Here is a 22,225-nt window from a genome sequence, read left to right on the forward strand (position 1 = left end):
AACACGTCAGTCATCGATAAGAATCACAATCACTAGAAGTCAGCAACAATAAGTCCTGTATTGAAACTTATAGAGTCGAGAGTTTTGAAAAATTCACTGCTCTACCATTCAAGAAATAGGTTAGTTTTTAAGAAGCTAAACATGATAAATTCGGAATCGATTTCACAACAAAAATTAACTGCTCACACGAATAAGAACACTTGGCAACTTATTTCAAAACACTAATATGAGGCGAAATATACTTTCTTGATAAATTAAAACTTGTTTAAAAATGAGCTATAGTGAAGATCAAAGTAACCAGGCAAATCAGTACTGCCTACATCATCAAACAAGATAACTGAGTATTATGAAAAATTGAAAAAGATGGAAGTTTTATTAGAAATTGCAGTTAACCAACAGCTGGAATATTATTACTGTATAAATATTTCAAATATCCAATGAAAGCTATATAAATAGAACTAAGGACCGACCATCGATAGTAGCCTACCTTTTTTGTGATCTTTTCTATGTAAAATAAATTGAAAAAAAAAACTAGTTTCGATGCTTACATCATTTTCAATTTTTAAAACTTGAAAATGATGTAAGCATAGAAACTAGTTGTCTTTAATTTGTTATCTTACATTAAAAAGATCTCAAAAAGGGTACTATTGTGTTATTTTACAAATAAGAAATATGTACGTTTTCAGAACTAAGGACCTCTGCTACAGAAGAAGTCTTCAGTAATTTCAACATGTTCCTTAGAAAGCAGCTTCCACATAAGAAAAATTCTGAATTTGTTGTAAGATGCGCAAAGTTTCAATTGAACTGAACATACCTGGATGTTTGCTTTTAAGATGAGTCTTGTAGGTGGAGGCCTGAATACAGGCATAGCTGCAGTGCGGACAGTTGTAGGGCTTATTGCCTGAGTGCTGCATTTTATGTCGGCGTAACGAGTTATGGTCAGATGTGGCATAAACACATGAGTCGCATTTGAACGGCTTTTCACCTAAGCAATTAAATTCAAATCAGTGGATACTCTATACATATTAATTAACTATTTTTGAACGAATGACAATATTGCTTTAATGAGAAAAAAAAGAATTATTGGTGCGAACTTTGATCATCGATCAGTTTGTCTATACCATTTTCGGTATTATAATTGAGTGTTCAACATTATAACTAATAATATTATCGGCTCTATTAAGGGTGGGAACGCGACTAGGTTCCACCCCGACTACTTGTCCCCTTTTAAAATCGGTTTTTAGGGGACAAGTTGACGTGAGCCATCCCCGTCTACTTGTCTCCTTTCTAAGGAGGTGACAACTAGTCGGGGGGGGGGGGGGACACCCTGACGCGAGGGTGCGAGGTGTCCAGTAGGTGACAAGTAGTCGGGTTGACAACTTGACGGCAATGGTATATTTTTATTAGGGTTCAGGTAGTCGTCTACGGTCACGACAACCCATCACCTCGATTCCACTCCACAAGAAATCACCATTACGGCTGGCTACCATATCTGTCCTAGCATTAGGCTCAATTTACTCGTAAACGGTGCGTCTGACGGGAAAATATAACTAAACAAAATGTGTTTAGAATTGTGTTCTACATCTGGTTCAGTCATCAAACGGGTTTATTTCTGTTTTCAACCAACTCGAAAAATTGTCCTAAAAATAATAAAGACGGCGAATATTTCCCGAACCGTGTGTTGACGGGAAAATGTTACTGAACCGAAAAGTGCTTGGAATTCAATTCTACATCATAACCAGTAATAAAATTGCTTGATCCCTCCTCTCTACGCCGCGAAGGTGTAAGTTGTGCCAACTGGTGCTCTGTAGGTGACACGTAGTCAGGGTGACCTTGACGCCAGCGTGCGAGGTGTCAAGTTGTCGTTTACGGTCATGACTAGTTGGCACCTTTGGTCCTTTGGTAGGTGTCAAGTAGTCGGGGGGACAACTTGACGGCGACCCTTAAGTGCCAATTCCTAAACCGACGACGGTTTCAACCGCGCTATATATTAAATGCTGTAGTCTATTACTTTATATTATGATATCTATAGCCTATAATGATGTACAGTAGACTACATCAGTAATTACAACGTGACTACAGTCGTTGCTTAGGGAATGAACCTTTACCGTAGTGAAGTAATATCGCAACATAACCGGCTTTATGAGTGAAGTAATTTGAATTTTGAAAATATAATAGTTCTTTGTTAATTAAGATTTGTTGAACACTCCTTCACAATATGTCTCACAGTCTGAACTGCTCAACACTGCTCAACAAAATAAAGGTGAACAAGTATCTCATTTTTCATGCTTAGAATAGGTACATCATGCTGCTTTCGTGCAATTTGCATACATTAGTTATTGATAATGTGGAGGAAATGCTAGATTACGTAAGTCTTGCTTGGCATCGTACCGTAAAAATCAAATTTCTTGATTGTATTGTAATCTAAAGCCATGTCCACACTGAACAAATTTTCGACAAACATGTTTGTTGAAAAAGTTTGGGCGAATTTTATTATGTTTAACAAACAATGTTTGCCCATGACCAGTGTGGACGCGTCACCAAACAAAATATTTGTAAGTGGGAAGAACAGGTTTTATGTTTTATAGCTGTCAACACTGAAAATGTTTGGAAAAGAGTAATGTTTTGTTTGACAAACAATGATTGTCCAAACTTTTTAAAAAGTTTGTCCCTGAGCTCCTCAACAGACATGTTTGCCAAACATGTATGTCGAACATTTGTTCAGTGTGGATACGTCTTTAAATTATTGTTATCAACTGTTTAAATTTCTTCATAGGTAATTTGTATTTTGTAATAAAGGACGGCAATACGCATTTACGCACAGATATGAGCCCAGCGAGCTAAGCCTACCTTTTAAGGGATTGTCTATTACTGAGTCAAGCTTGAGAGCTCAAGCATGTTGGAGGCGATCGCGAGTCCCCCGCATAGCCACACTCTCAACATTAGATGCATACCCACTAAACTGCCTAGTCTTACACAAACAAGGAGACTGGCATTCTCACAGAGAGAAATTGCTTCACTTTACTCATGGATAGTCCATCCATGCATCCTCACACCTCAAGATGCATTTTCGTTTATGCGTAAATTTCCGCAGTCGACGACGGCAAGCATTGTTGACATTCATATTGTCCAAATTTCAAGTGTGCAAAAACAGCTGATCAAATAACTTTTCATTATTTGTCTTTATTATTAAAGAATTAGACATTTCTAATGATATCAACATATATTGCCATTTAAAAGTATAGTAAAGTATAAACTCAACCTGCCCAATTAAAACATAATATTTTAGGTTATGTAGACAAATTTAAATCTACCCAATCTGAGATTCTCTCCCTGTCGTGGTCGACGACGGCATTTACGCACAAAGAAAACCCAAGCTTTAGTAAGTCACTATGGAGAAGAGGTGCCTCTTTATCTATTAAAGGTACGCAGTTACGCAGTACTCCTGATTGAAGCTCTGATTCAAATACTCAAAATGTACTAATATTATAGAAATATGAATGAAAGTAATAAAATACCAGTATGTATGCGTTGGTGTATGAGCAATGATCCTCGGGAGTAGGTGGTATAGCTACAAAATGTACAGAAGAAGCGACGCATCTTGTGGTGAACATTTTCCATGTGCAGCCTGAGATTGCGGGTGTCCTTCATTTTGCGGCCGCATATTGTGCAAGCAAACTTGCTCGTTTTGCTCGCATCGCCTTCACCTTCGCCACTTTCCTCTCCAACATTGCTTCTGTGCAGCACCTATCAAACATTAATTAGGATAAAATCTTTCATCTTCAACCATGTTATATAAAGTAGTTGACCGAGCGAAGTGAGGTCTAAGATTGAAGTCGATGGTTTTGCATTTATCTTCATGTTTATATGTTCCGAATTTACAGCGAAACTCAGCAATAGATTTCGTGAAATTTTACAGGTATGTTCCTTTTTGAATTTCGCGTCGACGTATATATATAGGGTTTTTGAAATTTTGTATTTTAAGGATAATACAAAAGGAAAAGGAATAGCTATGTACACTCTCATCTTTCCTATGGTACGTTATTATGGGGAAACTACAATGATGCTAATTCTTTGTTTATTTTACAAAAGAGGGCAATAAGAAATATATGTAAAGTACCACCCCTTACGCATTGCAAACCTCTTTTCATTGAGCTTAGAATTATGTGTTTACCCTGTATTTTTATATTTCAATGTTTATTGTTCGTAAAAACTAATGTTATGTCTTTTTCCAGTCATTCTGAAACTCATTCCCACAATACCAGAAGTAAATTGAACCTGAGAAATGAATACTGTCGGTACAAATCCAGTCATGTGAGTTTTAGGGCGTGTGCAATTCGATTCTTTAACCAATTACCATTAAACATTAGAGACTTGGCTGTGGAAGATTTCAAATTAAGAATTAAAGATTTTCTAATTAGAAACTGTTTTTACAATCTGGATGAATATTTTAGCTTTAATATGAAAAATTTTTAAATTGTGATGAAATTGTAATATTATGTACATGTATAACAATGATTGTATTTTTATGACGTGTCCTATACTTGTTTTATACTTGTCGTTGGCAATAAATGGATTTGATTTGATTTGATTCCTTCGAACGCCTATAATACCGTAAAAATCGCACTATATAATTATTCATCATAAATCAGTTGTCGATTGGATATTAAAGCAATATTATTGCATATTAATATGCAATATTAAATAGTGGATAACATGCAATATTAATATCTCAATGTAACTTGGTAAAAAACCAGCTGTCATGTGGACTATTAGGCTAATTGCAAGCAATGAGGCATGCAATTGATAATTCAAAGTAGCATATTATTTTCTCCCGACTTTTCTCTGCTTTCAACTCGGTAAGCTTTTGATGATAGTAGCATAGTTATTTACAACAAATTATTAGCATTGTAATGCTTATAATTATAATTAATATTAATTATTATTGTTGTTACAACAACCCAAACAGCCATTAGTTGTTTACACACAGATATCTGGCCGACATCTAAGGACAGGACATAATTCACTCTGATGGACAGTGTTAGAGGAGGCAGTGGTTTTTTAATTGCGCGAGGTCTACTGTTCACAGAGCTTCTAGTATATTATATTTTCACAGTATTGATGTTAAACCAGCTGTTATTTCGATATAATTTTTCATAATCTGCAGCAAGGTAACTAGAATAGGTACATTGACCTGTAGCATAAAGTACTTATTATATTACAACTTTTAGATTATAACATTCAAGGTCTGGAACATTCAAGGTGTATCTAGAATACAATGTATTCCAGGTACATTGATACCATTGAGAAAAATTGGCACACATCCGTCAAGACGCACCCCGACGTTGGTGTCCTTCAATATGCGCATACGATGGTAACTGGAGTTTCGTTTCTAGGGTTTAAACACTCTAAAGCAGTAATATTAATAGGTTTTGAATATCCTAGACAATATTCTAGTAATATTCAGAACCACCCAATCATTTTAGAAAATCGAATCAGGAATTTTGTTATTGTAGTTGACAAAATTCCCACTTGGGGCGCTGAAGATGCATGCAAATCTTGATAGACGTGAAGCCACTACCTAAATCCTATAGTGATGTTCACGTTATAATGGAAGTATTTGATTGACATTGGTGCTGCTATCCTTGTCTATCATTCTAGAAAGCATTTAGCACTATACTTTTCTAGCTCCGTAACGTTGCCAGATCGTTTCTCAACTATGTAGAAATATAATTAATCAACATAATATTTAATCTCAATTATAAAAATTTATAATTAACATAATATTTTATATTTATTCTCCTATCTTTCGCCACTGACAGAAGAAATAGCTACCAAGGAATACCAAAGAAGAATACGAAGAATACCAAAATTATCCTTCTATAGAAGGCAACGCTATTCTCCTATCTTCCTCCACTGCTATTATTTAGTGTGGACCTCACTATAGAGTATAACACAGATTAAAGAAACAATCATACAAGTTACAAGATGATGCAATTTGTAGACATTCTTCTTCAACTATTTCAGCTGTTGACTGATCAATTTGTTCAATCAAATAATCCAAGATAAATTGAAATTCTAAAACATTTTCAATTGTGAATTGTTATTTTTGGTTCAAGTTCAACTTAATCAGCATGTTTTCTTCACATTGTATAATATTTTATATTGTATTTTGCATTATACTATATTGTATTTGTTTGCATATTGTGACGAACCTTGTGATTATGCATCTGCTTGCGTGTTTTGAATCCCTTGCCGCAGTTGTCACAGAGGAACGGGCGCAGATCGCCGTGTGTGAGCGCATGCGTGGTCATGTGCTTGGTGAAGTAGGTCTTGTAACTGCACTGCTCGCATGAGATCAGCTCCATGTCGATGTTGTGCACCCTCCACAGGTGGATCGCCATGCTCGGCCACTTGGACTGGCTCGCCCCACACTCGGCGCACGTGAATGCCAGTTGGCCGGCTTTGCTCTTGTCATGGCACTGCTGGTGGTACACCAGGTTTGATCCGTGCTCGTACCTCAACTCACACCCATCAATGCCGCATCTGCAATTCAATAGTGAGGTCCACGTTATAATGGCAGTGAAGAAAAATATAGGGAGAACAGGGGTGGTGGCGATTTTCTGCTTGCCACTGTCTTCTATATAGGATAGCTGATACCGGTATTTCTGATGTAATATTAACTGTTCATTCTTGTTTAAAATAATAAATTATATTTTATTCCGAATATATGACTATAACCATCCTCAAGTTAAAAGTTTTAAACGAAGTTAATCAGTTCAGTAGTTCAGACGTTATGATGCATCATTCGTGTATATCCTATCCCGTACATGTATAAACCAATTATTTTATTTATATTATAGATGCGTCAATTGTGTATTTCCAGGGGCGAGGTGTGACTTTTTGGCTCATGTCCAGGAAAAATTCAGTTGAAAGTTTGAATGAAAAATGCAACCTCCTCCCCTACTTAAAAAATAATGTTTCATTTTGGACGATTATTTTCGAGCAAGATGACATCTAGTACAAGATAAGCTTACTATTCAAAATCCTAGAATTGAAAAATCTAGAACTTGGCTAAATCTCAAGCTCGGAAGCTGGCCCTCAATAATTAAAATTAATTTTAAAAAAATGAAATTCCTTATCCTTTATTAATTTATACAAGTACATCATCAAAAAATAACAGGGAGAGAAAAATATAAGGTAACCTTGTGTTATTCCTCTCCCAAATTTAGATAAGGTTACACATAGTCCGATATAGGTTCTCTTGTAGTTGCTGTTCACTTCAAAAATTTTCAGTTCTTAATTTATTATTTTTACAAAGTAGTTTTGAATTTAGATGCTTCAAAACCAAACAGAAGAAATAATAATTATTATTATTATTGTTATTATCAATAACAAATTGCAAACAAAATAATTATCGTACGGTTTGGAATTGCAGTGAATTTGGAAACAGTGGAATCACAGGAAATAGCGATGTCTTTGACCGTTTACTCCACCATCGTTTACGGGGAGAGGGCGAGTGATGATGCAGAAGAGTGGTGGTAACCAATGCTAAATAGCAGTACTGGTATCGCATATTTTTGAGAATCAAATTGAACGGATGGAACTGATGCAGTAGTCTACTTTATTCAAGCTTGGTTCGCTCGCAAAAAAACATTTCTCTTTATGTTTCTTAGCCTTTTTTTGTATTTATATTTATTTTAAATATTTTCAATTTAATAATATACACATTACATATCAATTTCTGTCCAGTCATCGGCGAATCCAGAGATGACCGGACGCCTCGCCTCTGTGTATTGCCTATCCTGTACATGTATAAGGCAATTCCTTACTTTTAAATATAATAAGATAGATTTATACAGTAATGAATATTATATCAAGTATAATGTCTGCTGTATAAATGATACTGACTGTAATATTATATGATCTTGATATCTTATTTATTAAATTTTATAGTGATTTGTGGCTAGGCATAGCTTAGCATTCATATTAAACTTGGCCATAAAACAATCAACTCACTCTCTCACAGCATAGTCATCTTCCGTCTCTCCGTCAGTCACAGACTTTTTGATCCTAGAGCTTTTTGATTTACTTGGTCTCCCACGTTTTTTAGCAGGCGAGGTGAACTTCTCTCTTGTCTCCACATCGGATTTACTACGGCTAATAGGCGTTTCATTCACTTCCATTTCGACAATCGGAATATTTTGTTGATTTGTTGGTTTATCTTCATTGTCATTCACTTTCATTTTGAGAGCATCTTCAACAGTTTTCTCATCCTTAGTGACGACGTCTCTATTATTTTCATCTGAAGAGAAAAAATAAACATCAACCACAACAGTACAAAGTATATTGAACTTTCTCAGGTAAGCTTTGTAATTAGAGTAAAAAAAGAGAATAATCCTTGCAGATGATATTGAAACATCTTAACGATAAAGTATTCAGCTAGAATTCATTAGTTGGATTTCGATGCAATGAATAAACTAGATATGTCATACCGTAGTTTGATTCTGTATTCAGATACTCTTCACGTGATTTAAAGGAGTTAAGCATCATTCACATCTACCAACGTTGAGGTGCGTACAGACTTTCGCTCTGCTCTGCAACCGAACGTCACTCCAGCAGAGCGATTGATGATCGACCGGCGAGCAACAGTGGTTCGACCGGGGAACGCGAGAAGATCTAACATCTTCCATAACGTTCATGATGGGTGCGTGAGCGGTGAGACTGTGGTTCGATGGTGGTACGAGGGCGGTACGAGGGAGGAGCGTGCTCGGTGCTGGTTGGAAGCGCGAATATGTGTACGCAGACATTCAAATATAAATTGTATGAGCATACATTTAATCTAACAGTTGATTACCACTCACGCAGCAAAAGATACCAGAGAGAATACTTTGCCATTTTTTTTTTTGATAATTTACACTAACAAAGGTGGATCACGAAAAATTGATAAACATGTTAAAAGAGCATGAAAATGCATACGTCAAGAAGGATAAGAGCATATTATAGTAGGTACAAGAAAAGTTTTACTATGAAAAATAAGAAATATGGAAGAAAAGGGGGTTCTATACAAGGGAATCCAAACTCCAGCCAAAAGACTCAGTGAATGAGATGTTAGTTTGGCACGTTCAACATATATTTTGTACAAGTGAACGTTTATTTAGAACATGCAGCTTGGCTTGTAGGTACTTGCATTTCAATTTGCGGCGAGTAAAGATTTTTTCGAGCTAACTTAATCATTCAAAACTAATTCATTATTTCATTACCTTGCTGTGTGTTAGTTAGTGGTAGTTTCTGAGCGGCAGCTGAAAACTGAGCTGTGAGATCGACCAAGTATTGCGAATTGGTCAACTCTGTGGAGTCAATTGTAGTCGATCCTTCATTTGAGTTGCGAGTCTCGGAATGCACACAGGTAGCAGTGGCCGCTATAACGGGAGACTTGCTTTGCATCGGTCTTCTCAAATCGATGACAAGACTTTTGGCAATGTAGTAATTTGATTTTGAAACAGAAGATTTTGGTATCGTTCTGTCAGTATTCTGCTCTTTGTTGTAGGTATTTGTTTCTTCTGAAAAAAATAGAAATCTGTTGTTTTCATATTGGCTCATCATATGGTTGCCATGGCAAAATTGTAACGTGCTATAAATCTTCGGCTCTAAATTTATTGTTTAAATTCAATATTTTCTAAATTTGGCTTAGTGGTTTTGTGTTTTGTTTTGGTTTTGTATATAATTGGACTTTTTAACATCAAAATGAACTTTATTCCGAATTGAAAAGTGTAAATTTAAAGTATTGTGCTCACTATAACCTTAGTGTACGGTTTCGCATTAGTGAACTTTGGATTATATACGGCGAGGTGGAACTACCCTTGGGTCTCCCCACCATTCAAAGTCATGCGCTAATAATATTAATAATATTAATTGGCTTAATCAATGCTTTAGGAATTATTTATTCATTTTATTGATGTAGCGTGATGATTGATTTTGAAATAAATACGTACATTCAAGGAAAGCAATACTTATCATACTCATAAGTAGAAGGGCAATGAAGATTACATCACAACCACGAATAATACTGACATGAATATTATGTCCTAAAAACAGGAATTCAAAGAACGAGCTGGATGGATTACAACCAAATACGTTCATTTGGGAAAGCAATATAAGGGAACAACAGAAAGGGAACAATACCTTCTTTTGTTGGTTCGTTTGGCCCAGTTTCAGGTATCTGTGGTTTCACTATGATGTCCGTCATCATACTTACTTCAGCGCCAGAGACTTCATGATCTTGTACAAGATGTACCTGCAAAATTGATACGCGGTGAAAAATAAATCAATTTTATGAAATACTTATAAACATATGAAAGCTCACTTTTCACATTAGATCAATATCGCTACTTCAGATCAACAGTGAGATATCTTACATTTTTCGTGTTTTTAGGTTATTATGATGTTCAAGTATATTGCAGAATCTGCAATATACATATTATATATGCTTAACTATTATGCTCAAAGTTCACGTAACTTTGAATCGAGAATCTCAAAAGAAGCCTTAATATAATTCGGAATACATAATTTAAAATTGTATACTATAGCTGAGCTGAGAGTATTAAAGCCTCTGAGGCCAAGTCCACACTTCTGTTTTACTGGTAGGAAAACTATCACACACATCTTGAACAATTTTATTCTGTGATTTATACGTATCCAGAGACTATTCTGGAAAAAAGTATGAATACGAATCTCAAGACTAAAAACTTTGATAGATTTATTCATACTTATAGGTTTGTAAATTTTAATGTAGTCGAGCTGTAAATGTGATATAGACCAAAGACAAATAAGAGGAACTGATAGATTTGTACACTACCTGCAGAGAATGTTTTGAGTAGAAGACATTACTGCACCCGACGCATTTCAAAGTATTCCTTTTCGGCAATGTGGCTACAGTCGACTTGAGGTGATGAAAACGCTCGAAATGTGTCCCTACATTAGCTGAGTTTGTGCTCAGGTAAATACATTCGGAACATTGATAAATTCCTGGTAGATTATTGGCAAGGTCTTCTTGCTTCAAAACCGAATACTGAGCTCTGTAAAAAACATAGAAGCAAAATTAAGCAGTCGCTTCAATAAAAATATCGCTCTTGAAAATGTATGTCGAAAGAATTATTCACTAGAAGAATTACTCACTAGTGCTTCCAAGCCAATTGAAGCTCTCAACTTTGTCATCATCCTTGGTCAAGATAATACATGTATAAACAATACATTTGTAAAATGCAATGTACCTAGGTATACTAGGTACCTTGGTAAAATGTATTGTAGTTCTGGTTTCAACAAGCATATTGCATGGAGACTGAAAAGTAGTTTAATAACCAATTTTTTGCTTGTGAAATTTCTTTGTACGAACCTCACAATCCTCAACAAACTTCGCTATCAATTTCTTGCACTCCTAAAATTTTGATAACCATACATCGCCCTTCACATTGTGAGGCATGTTTCAAAATACACTAATTTGAATTTGAATAATCTACAATATTTGAAACAAATTTAGCCAATTTAAATCAAGAGAGACAGAGATATCGTATGTCAAAACAGGGGAATTTTCCCAAAAAAGAGAACTTACTCATTCTGATATCTCCTACCCGACTTATTCAGGTGGCAATTTTGTATCCTCATCTCAATCCTCCTTCTAGTAATTGCATGAGTATTGTATTTCTAAAGGTGCGTACAGACTTTCACTCTGCTCCGCAATCGAACGTCACTCGAGCAGATCGATTGATGATCGACCGGGGAGCAAGAGTGGAACGCAAGAAGAGCCAACATCTCCCTTAACGTTCATGTGCGGAGCGAGGGCGGAGCGATAGCGGAGCGTGTTGGAGGCGCGTATATCTGTACGCACCTTTATAGTTAGAATCATATAGAGATAGAGGTCATTTTTAGAATTGTACCTTACCAAGCAAGATTGGACGTTCATCTTACCTGAGATAATGTTTCATCTCTTCCGAGTCACAGTTTGGTTCTCTGGGCGCTCGTTTCGCTTCAGCTGCTGCTCTCGCTTGACGGGTTGCTCTCGCTTGAAGGTTTGCTCTCTCTTGAGGGGTTACTCTCTCTTCAAGGGTTGCTCTCGCTTGAAGGGTCCGCAGACATTCAATGGTTTGGGTCTGCTTGTCGATGCTGGCACAGCTGTTGCCAGCTGGTTCAAGGGCCGACAGCACGGACGACACCTGCGAACAGCTGATTGCCGGCAGCTCAACAGCTGTGTTGGTCAGTTGAGACAACAGCTGAGCTGTGTAGCCCATGTCATTGCTTCCATCTGGAATAGACATACTAAGCTTGCAGGCAGCAGTTCATTTATACATAACTTTTTAATTAGCAGTTTTATAAAACATTTATATATAAACATATATAATGATCTTACTTCGCACATTAATGAATAATTGACGAAAGATTTTCATTTACTTTAGAAAATCGATTTTTAATGTCAATTATAATATAAATAATCTCAATAACTTAAACTGTACAAATATGAACATTCAATGATAGTTTGATAAACAACATTAGTAAATTATTAACAAGTCATATGGTTCATATGATTAGAAAGAAGAAGCGTGAATGTAGAGCAACCAGCTTCTTACATCTCCCCCCCTTGAACGAGAAACTTCCTCGAAGGTGTCAATTTGCTTGAGTGACAGATGATTGGTTCACTCCCATTGATTCCGCAGGCCACTTCATACATTGAGTTTGATATTCTTCTTATAATGGGGAACGGTCCACTTCTAACTTCATCTAATTTATTTCTATTCAACTTGTTCCCTTTTTCTATATACACTAGTTCTTTTTCCTTGAAACCATATATTCTTCTGTTCTTATCACATCTCAGTTTGTTCCGTTTGTGGTTTAAATTGGAATTTTTTATTGCTTCTTCTCTGTCTATTTGTAAGTTTCGTTTTTTCCTCAGTTGTGATGGTATTATTTCCAAATCCTCTCCCAATAGCAGATATCTTGGTGTAAATTTAGTAGTGCTATGGATTGTCTTGTTGTATTCTGATGTGCAACTTTCCGCTATTTTCGACCACGTCTGCGTTCTTCCTTCTGGACTATTGACTTTGCATCTAATACGATTCACCAATGTCTGGTTTAGCCGCTCATTAAGACCATTTGATTGTGGGCAATCTACCGATGTGAACACCATTGTAACACCTTTTTCGAGTAGGTAATCTCTAAACTTTTTTGATTTGATAGACGCATATTGATCAGCTAATAGGATCTTGACAGAATGGTTTTGTAAGATAGGATCTAGCAAACGAATGTATTCTTTAGTAGTTTGACCGCTAGAGCTTGAAGTGAATGCATATCTAGAGAAGTGATCGACCAATATGTGTAGGTATCGTTTTGTTGAGTTGTTTCCACCAAACCCTCCAACAGTATCTATCGACATGATCTCATACGGTTCACTAGCTGGACCCAATTGTGAAAGTAATCCTATTGAGCGACCTCTTCTTGTTTTATTCTTCTTACATATATGACACGAATCACAATAGCGCTTGACCATTTCATCCATGTTGGAAAAGTAGTAATGTGGACGTATGTGTAATAGTGTGTGGTGAGTTCCGATATGTCCTAGTTGAAAATGAATTTTCTCAATCAATTCTTTACCCTTTTCTTGAGAAAGGAAGATTCTTTTGTTTCCTTTCATACATTTGTAGAATATGTCCTCTTTATATTTAACATTCCTATTATTATTGCTTCTTTGTTTTTTTCTTGATCGTCTTTTATTTCTTGTATAGATATCAAATTCACAACTGTTAAAATGTCTTCATTTCCTTCAAAGTGCTCTAAAACTGGATTTCTTGATAAAGTATCTGCTTCAACATTTCCTTTTCCTGGGCTATATATCAATGTGAAATCATATTGCGATAGGTAGTATATAAGATCTCCCAATTCTTCATCGGTTCGTGCTTTCACTCTAAGATTCTCCAATGGTTTGTGGTCTGTGATCACTGTAAACTTCCGTCCTATCAACCAATATTGCCAATACATAATTGTCTCTTTTATAGCCATACATTCCCATTAAATAGCTTTTTTCTTCTTTTGAGCAGGGCTCAGTTTTTTTGAAAAATATGCTACTGGATGAAGCTCATTATTTTCTTTTGGTTGTTTCAGTACTGCTCCAAATCCCTCTCCACTGGCATCGGTGAAAATGAATACTGGTTTTTCATAATCATAAATTTGTAATACGGGACTAGAACATAAGTATTTCTTCACGTTTTGGAAAGCTTTATCACATGTCTCTGACCAGATAAAAGGTATGTCCTTCCTCAGTAGATTGTGTAAAGGTTCTAGAACTTTCACTGCATTCTCTATGTATTTATAATAGAAATTTATTTTCCCCAAAAACTGGCGTACATTCTTCTTGGTTTTCGGTTGTGGGAAATTTTCAATTGCTTTGAGATTGTCAGTGAGTGGACGGACTGAGTTATTTTCAATTATGTGTCCCAAATATTTAATTGAACTCCTTGCAAAGTTACATTTTTCCAATTTCAGCTTGAACCCTTCTTTATAAACCGCATCAAGTACGAGGTTTATATGTTTCAAGTGTTCCTCAAATGTCTTTGAAAATATTAAAATATCATCAATGTAGCAAGTACAAAAATCAGTCAACTTATTTTTTTGTAAAGTGTTACCCAATATTCTTTGAAAAATTGCAGGCGCGGTCTTCAAACCAAATGGTATCCGTAACCATTGATAATGGCCTTCGTGGGTCACAAATGCAGTTTTCATTCTGTCTTCTTTTTTTATTGGTATTGTCCAGAATGCTGAATTAACATCAAGTACTGTGTACCATTTACAATTACCAGCCTTCACTGTTATATCTTCTATTCTTGGGAATAGTTGTGGCTCTGGTATTACAATTTTGTTCAGTTCCCGGAAGTCAATACATAGCCGTGATTTTTTTTTTCTTCTCGTTTGAAGGCAAGTGTAACAGGAGATGCAAATGGTGAAGTTGAATATTCAATCAATCCTGCCTCTAAAAGTTTTGAAATTTGTTGTTCTATTTCTTTTTTATCTGGGATACACGTTCTGTATGGCTTCTTAATAATATATCTATCTTCTGAAAGTTTGATTTCTGCCTCTGCATGTTTTACCTCACCTACATCATATTTGTGTTTTGCAAATAGTGATTCATAACCTTCAATCAGCCTTGTTATTGTTTGTCTCTTTTCAGTATCAAGATAATTCAGATTGCTTTCCATATTTACAGAGAAGACAGATGACTCATAATTCAATCTTTCAACATCTGTTTTGTCATCAACCTTCTGTAAAATTTCTAAATTTTCATTCTGTATCAATTTGAACTTTTTTATTGCATCCAATCCAAGAAGTAAGTCATAAGAGAAATTATTGTTCTTCACAACATATACATCTAATTTTATACTTCGATTTTATTGATTTTCATTGGAATTTTGGCCCGGCGATTTGTAAAATTCACACCACTAATAGTTCGAAAAAGGTTATGATCGTTCATAAGTTTTGTCTTCAGCTCATCAACAATTTTCTGATTTATTAGAGTGATATTTGAGCCACTGTCATAAACCCCTTTTACAATCTTCTTTTTATCAACTAGTACATTAACTGTAATCAATGGAATGAACTTACACGCCGGCTTATTCAGTTTTTTGAGTTATCAACATCGAGTGTATTTTCCTCACAGGTTGTGAAATTCACTGTTTTATTTCTATTCCTACAGATCTCTGCAGGATGAAAGCGATTTGGTTTTCCCAAGGCTGTACATACAGAACAAGGAGTCTTCTTTCTTCTTATCTCTTCCATCTTTGTTGAGTCTTTTTTCTGGCTATTTATATGACTATGTCCGTTTGAGTTTGTGAATGAATCATATTTTTGAATCTCATTCATCAGATCTTCTGTGGTCTCGATATTTTCCTTATCTAATCTATTCTGAATATGAACTGGTAGTCCCACAACAATATGTGAGATTCTAGATTCATCTGTCATAGTTCTCTCACATTCAAGCAATAATCGTTCCTTCTTCAAAGCATAATCAAGCATAGATCCAAAATTTTCAATGTATTTGAATGAATATGCATATCTCACATTTGACCAGCCTTTATTAGAAAAAGTTTGGAGAAATGTTTTTGACCACAAATTCCAATTTTTCAATCCTAATTTATATTTGTTGGAAGTATACCAATCTTCAGAACTCCCTTCTAAAAATAGTCTTAAACATGTTATTTTTTCTTCATCGTTGTGGATATTGTAACGGATACATTCTTTCTCAAAATCTTCCAGCCAGAATTTTGCATTTTGTCCAATTTTCCCCGAGAATTTTTCCAAAACAAATTTCCTATCAATATCAATTGAAAATTCACTCTTACCTTTTTTCGGCATGTTGAACAAAAAAATCGATTTATAATGATCTTACTTCGCACATTAATGAATAATTGAAGAAAGATTTTCATTTACTTTAGAAAATCGATTTTTAATGTCAATTATAATATAAATAATCTCAATAACTTAAACTGTACAAATATGAACATTCAATGATAGTTTGATAAACAACATTAGTAAATTATTAACAAGTCATATGGTTCATATGATTAGAAAGAATAATCAATAATCAATAAAAGAATAAGCAATAATCGTTCCTTCTTCAAAGCATAATCAAGCATAGATCCAAAATTTTCAATGTATTTGAATGAATATGCATATCTCACATTTGACCAGCCTTTATTAGAAAAAGTTTGGAGAAATGTTTTGACAAAATTCTAGCCGGCATGCTCCCCCTGTTATCTCAGTTATTATTGAAGATATCGACTCAAATTTTTTTTTAAATAAAAGAGGAGGAAAAAATAAAGCGCGCTAGCCTATTTTTATACAATTTAGTTAGATTTTAATATTAGAAATAGCTGTTTCAAAACTAACCTTATTTTGAAGAATGGACGATTCTAAATATATTATTATCTCAACTATTTTTGAAGGTATCAACTCAATTTTTTTTTTTGATGAAAGAAGAAGGAAAAATAGGTGTTGCTTCTATGAATTTTATTTTGAAAGACTTTTTAAAACATTAAAAAAAAAACAGTTTGAATTTCTGAAGTGAGACTCAACAATGAAGAATGATGTTATGTAAACAATGAAGAATGAACTGTGATTAATGAAGCCAATAGCACAGCTGACTCATATTTTATGGCCGAATTAAAGATTTCAAAATAAGCGATTGCTCGAATGAATGTTCGCATCAATTCAACTTCTTCGAAAGTGATTGAAGAGGTAACTACAGGCAAGCATGGACATTGGAATACAATATAATTGATTAATCGATGAATTAAATAGAAATTAGATATTATTCTGGGGAGTTTTTCATTAAATTAACATTAACTTTCTAAAGCTGACCCTGAAACAGAACAGAAATTGGTAATTTTTGGTTTATGTGACTAACAATAATTGTATCTCACAATAAATTGTATCTCAACTATTTTTTAAGATATCAATCAATTTTTTTTAAATTGAAGAGGAAGAAAAAATAGGTGTCGGTAATATAAATTCTATCCTAAAATACTAATTTAAACATTAAAAAAACAATTAGGTTCTGGTCAATTTATGTCAGGTTCAAGTCATTTATATTTATAGTAATTAAGATGATTGAATAGAACAATTGAACATTGAGATAGGATTCAAGAGTTAAGATAAAGAGATTTTTCAATAGTGGAGACTCTTTGAGTATGGAAAGAACTATAATGTTAAGAACTAGGAGTTGAAGAAGTGGTGGACAATGTACAAACCTTTATTCTTAATCACATTTTCTTATGACAATGATACATTTTAATTGAATGAACTTGTTATATATATATTTGAACTACCGCCTAAACAGAGTAGTCAACATAAAATATTGCACAGAAATGAAGAAAACACTGATTCAATTTATTACCAACAACATTTATTTTACATGAATATGATATGAATATTACAAACATTTGCATTATAATCTAAATTATTATCCATTGTACATTTCTACACTACAACATTCAAAAAGATCAGACAGGCATTGAATTTGAAACACAAAGACAGACACATTCATAAGGCGCTGTTCACCTGTTCTAGTATTTTCTATTCTGTATCGTATTCGACTTAACAATAATATAAAGTGATCAATAAAGATCATTGAAATAATTCTACTGAGAGTTCTTATTCTTTCAAAAATACACAACAGAACTCTTGAATCAAGTCAAATAATTACTAACCTGAACAAGTATGACCAAAGCTTACTGAGCCTGGGCCAAGAACAGATCTCTCCTAAACTAAACTTTTTCTAATCTGAGATTTTCCTAAAATTAGCTTCACCTAACTAGAGTTTTTCCCAACCTAAGCTTTTCCTAACCTAAGCTTTAACTAACCAAAGCTTTTCCTAACATAAGCTTTACCTAACCTTAGCTTCTCCTAACCTTAGCTTCTTCTAACCTAAGCTTTCCCTAACACTTGACTTTTTCCTTACCTAAGCTTATCCTAACCTTTGCTTCTCCTAACCTAAGTTTTCTCCTAACCCAAGCTTCTCCTAACCTAAGTTTCTCCTAACTCAAAGCTTTTCCTAACCTAAGCTTTCACTAACCAAAGCTTTCCCTAATCAAAGCTTTTCCAACCTAAGCTTTTCCTAACCTGAGCTTTCACTAACCAAAGCTTCCCCTAACCAAAGCTTTTCCTAACCTAAGCTTTACCTAACCTTAGATTCTCCTAACCTAAGCTTCTCCTAACCTGAGGTTTCCCCAATTTTAACTTTTCCCAACCAAAGCTTTTCCTAACCCATGCTTTTCTCAACCTAAGCTTTTCCTAACCTAAGCTTTTCCTAACCTAACCTAACCAACCTAACCTAACCTAACCTAATCTTTTCCCAACCTAACCTAACCTAAGCTTTTCCTAACCTAACCTAACCTAACCTAACCTAACCCAACCTAACCTAACCTAAGCTTTTCCTAACCTAACCTAACCTAAGCTTTTCCTAACCTAACCTAACCCACCTAACCTAACCTAAGCTTTTCCTAACCTAACCTAACCCAACCTAACCTAACCTAAGCTTTTCCTAACCTAACCTACCTAACCTAACCTAACCTAACCCAACCTAACCTAACCTAAGCTTTTCCTAACCTAACCCAACCTAACCTAACCTAAGCTTTTCCTAACCTAACCTAAGCTTTTCCTAACCTAACCTAAGCTTTTCCTAACCTAACCTAACCTAACCTAACCCAACCTAACCTAACCTAACCTAAGCTTTTCCTAACCTAACCTAAGCTTTTCCTAACCTAACCCAACCTAACCTAACCTAACCTAACCTAAGCTTTTCCTAACCTTACCTTACCTAACCTTACCTAAGCTTTTCCTAACCTAACCTAACCTAACCCAACCTAACCTAAGCTTTTCCTAACCTAACCTAACCCAACCTAACCTAAGTTTCTCCTAACTTAAAGCTTTTCCTCACCTAAGCTTTCACTAACCAAAGCTTTCCCTAACCTAAGCTTCATTCAACCTTAGATTCTCCCAACTTTAGCTTCTCCTAACCTAAGCTTTCCTAACCAGAGCTTTTCCCAACTTAAGCTTATTCCTCACCCAAGGTTTTCTTAACCTAAGCTTTCCCCAACCAAAGCTTTTCCTTACCTTAGCTTCTCCTAACCTTATCTTTTCCTAACATAGGCTTTCCCTAACCTTAGATTTTTCCAACCTTAGCTTTTCCTCACCAATTTTTCCCCAACCTAAGCTTTCCCTAACTTGTGCTTTTTTTAACCTAAGCATTTCCCAATCGAAGCTTTCCCCAACCAAAGCTTTTTCTAACCTAATTTTTCCCAACCCAACAGTTTCCTAGCCTAAGTATCTCCTAACCTAAGATTTTCTCAACCTAAGTGTTTCTAAGCTAATGCCTCCTAACCAAATCCTTTCTATGCAAAATCTTTCCAACCTAACCTCCCCTAACCTAACCTTTTTCAACCCAAACCTTTGTAACCTGAGTTTTTTATTATCCCCAACCCAACAAAGCCTAACTCGAACTAACAAATGCAGTCCAGCCCAACCATTGAGCTCCCCTCTAACCAAGCATTTTCCAACCTAATATAACAAAGCCTTACCAGATAAAGACTGAGCAACCATCAGACTTGCTCAGTCTTCATCACTTAAGGTTTGATAGTCACATCAAACTTTGGTAGGTAGGGTTTCATCAATATCGTTAGATACAGGAGAAAATGTGGTCAGCAGTAATTATGGTTAGCTCCATTTAAAAATATTCTCAACATTTTTCAGGCAAACAACTGGCACATTTTTTATATTTTCCAGATTTCCTATCAACTTCATCAATAGCATTAAATACAGAAGAAAATGTGGTCAGCAGTAATGGTTAGCTCTTTGATGGAATTAGAATTTTTATTCAAATTTGATACATTTGAGTTCTAATTCAAAATTATTTTTTTCCCAAAATTGGATTTTTTTTTTTGAAAAAATTGAAGATAGGTAGTGAAAATTATAACTGGAACCGTTTTAAGCATATGTTAGCCTGTGGTACTTTTCTGTAAGTTGTATAATTCTGAATGATTGAATAAATAAATAAACTTTAATTATTAATACCTAAATGAGACTTTAAAATTTAGTACCCATTGGGGTTTCTAATTTTTTCAAAAAAAAGTTTGAATTGGTTTGTTTTTTCAGATTGGTTTCTACAAGGATGCAGGTTTGATGCCTAGTGAGATCGGACTCCCCGATTATGTATTAAGTATTCCAATAATGGGAAAAAATGTAGAACAAATTATAATTTAAATATATCAAATTGAAGTTTGTAAAACAATAACAATAAAAAAACAATAAAATAAATATTGAACTCTTGAATCATTAATCGAACAAGTTGAAATCGGAATCTTTCTTATCGAGCAATTTCAAAAACCGATGACAACTCTATTTAGCATGCTTCAAATTTGTGACCTGTAGAGAATAGAGCAGCAACTCTATAACTCTACAACTCTATGGTGCTAGTAAAAACATGATAGTATTATAGGTTGGACAAAATTCAAAATTTGCTGTTAATATTAATAACATTAAATTTCATTGATTAGAATTGTTATTCAGTTACCGACACATATTTTTTCTTCTTCTTTCATTAAAAAAATTTAGTCCCATAATATCTTTAATAATAGTTGATACAAATCATTATAATTTAGAATCGTCCATTCTATAGAATAAGGTTAGTTTTGAAACAGCTATTTCTAATATTAAAATTAAATCAAATGGTATAAAAATATGCTAGCGCGCTTTATTTTGTCTTCCTCTTTCATTTAAAAAAAAAATTGAGTCGATATCTTCAATAATAACTGAGATAGCAGGGGGAGCAGGCCGGCTAGAGCTTAGCCAATGTTTTTGACTACAAATTCCAATTTTTCAATCCTAATTTATATTTGTTGGAAGTATACCAATCTTCAGAACTCCCTTCTAAAAATAGTCTTAAACATGTTATTTTTTCTTCATCGTTGTGGATATTGTAACGGATACATTCTTTCTCAAAATCTTCCAGCCAGAATTTTGCATTTTGTCCAATTTTCCCCGAGAATTTTTCCAAAACAAATTTCCTATCAATATCAATTGAAAATTCACTCTTACCTTTTTTCGGCATGTTGAACAAAAAAATCGATTTATAATGATCTTACTTCGCACATTAATGAATAATTGACGAAAGATTTTCATTTACTTTAGAAAATCGATTTTTAATGTCAATTATAATATAAATAATCTCAATAACTTAAACTGTACAAATATGAACATTCAATGATAGTTTGATAAACAACATTAGTAAATTATTAACAAGTCATATGGTTCATATGATTAGAAAGAAGAAGCGTGAATGTAGAGCAACCAGCTTCTTACACATATCTATGTCCTACCCAACAAGCTGGCACCGCTGTAAACTAGGTTCTATCTTCAGATTTCAACTGGCTATATTACAGGCTACTTTATAATCTTCACTGCTTTCATAATCTCAGAACTACTTAGGTCATCAACGAGTATATTATGAATTTCTCAGTTAATTCAATATGTTGGTGTTGTGGTATTTCATTTGTATTGTTTATTTTTAATCGTTCCAAATTCTAAATTTCGAATGGAAATACTTTTGGACGGAAAATTGTGATTTGAAGTTGAAAGTAAAAAGTAGCTTAGCCTTATTTTGAACTCATAATCTAAATTTGGAAGAGGA

General features: G+C 34.6%; 1 protein-coding gene across 2 annotated transcripts in view; it reads right to left on the minus strand.

Moving 5' to 3' along the window:
• Positions 1–645: 645 nt before the first annotated feature.
• LOC111044263 (zinc finger protein 236) overlaps positions 646–22,225 on the minus strand; it is a 30,024-nt gene continuing 8,444 nt past the window's right edge. For both annotated transcript variants that reach the window (XM_039428895.1, XM_039428897.1), the window contains 8 exons: positions 11,968–12,301; positions 10,859–11,078; positions 10,186–10,297; positions 9,264–9,563; positions 8,020–8,305; positions 6,216–6,546; positions 3,519–3,747; positions 646–985 (listed from right to left, as the gene is read on the minus strand). In XM_039428895.1, the coding sequence (XP_039284829.1) occupies positions 738–985; positions 3,519–3,747; positions 6,216–6,546; positions 8,020–8,305; positions 9,264–9,563; positions 10,186–10,297; positions 10,859–11,078; positions 11,968–12,301 (2,060 nt within the window). In that variant the 3' untranslated portion in view covers positions 646–737. The remainder of the gene's footprint in view (positions 986–3,518; positions 3,748–6,215; positions 6,547–8,019; positions 8,306–9,263; positions 9,564–10,185; positions 10,298–10,858; positions 11,079–11,967; positions 12,302–22,225) is intronic.

Source organism: Nilaparvata lugens, chromosome 5 (genome assembly GCF_014356525.2).
Source record: "Nilaparvata lugens isolate BPH chromosome 5, ASM1435652v1, whole genome shotgun sequence".
NCBI classification, from domain to species: Eukaryota; Metazoa; Arthropoda; class Insecta; order Hemiptera; family Delphacidae; genus Nilaparvata; species Nilaparvata lugens.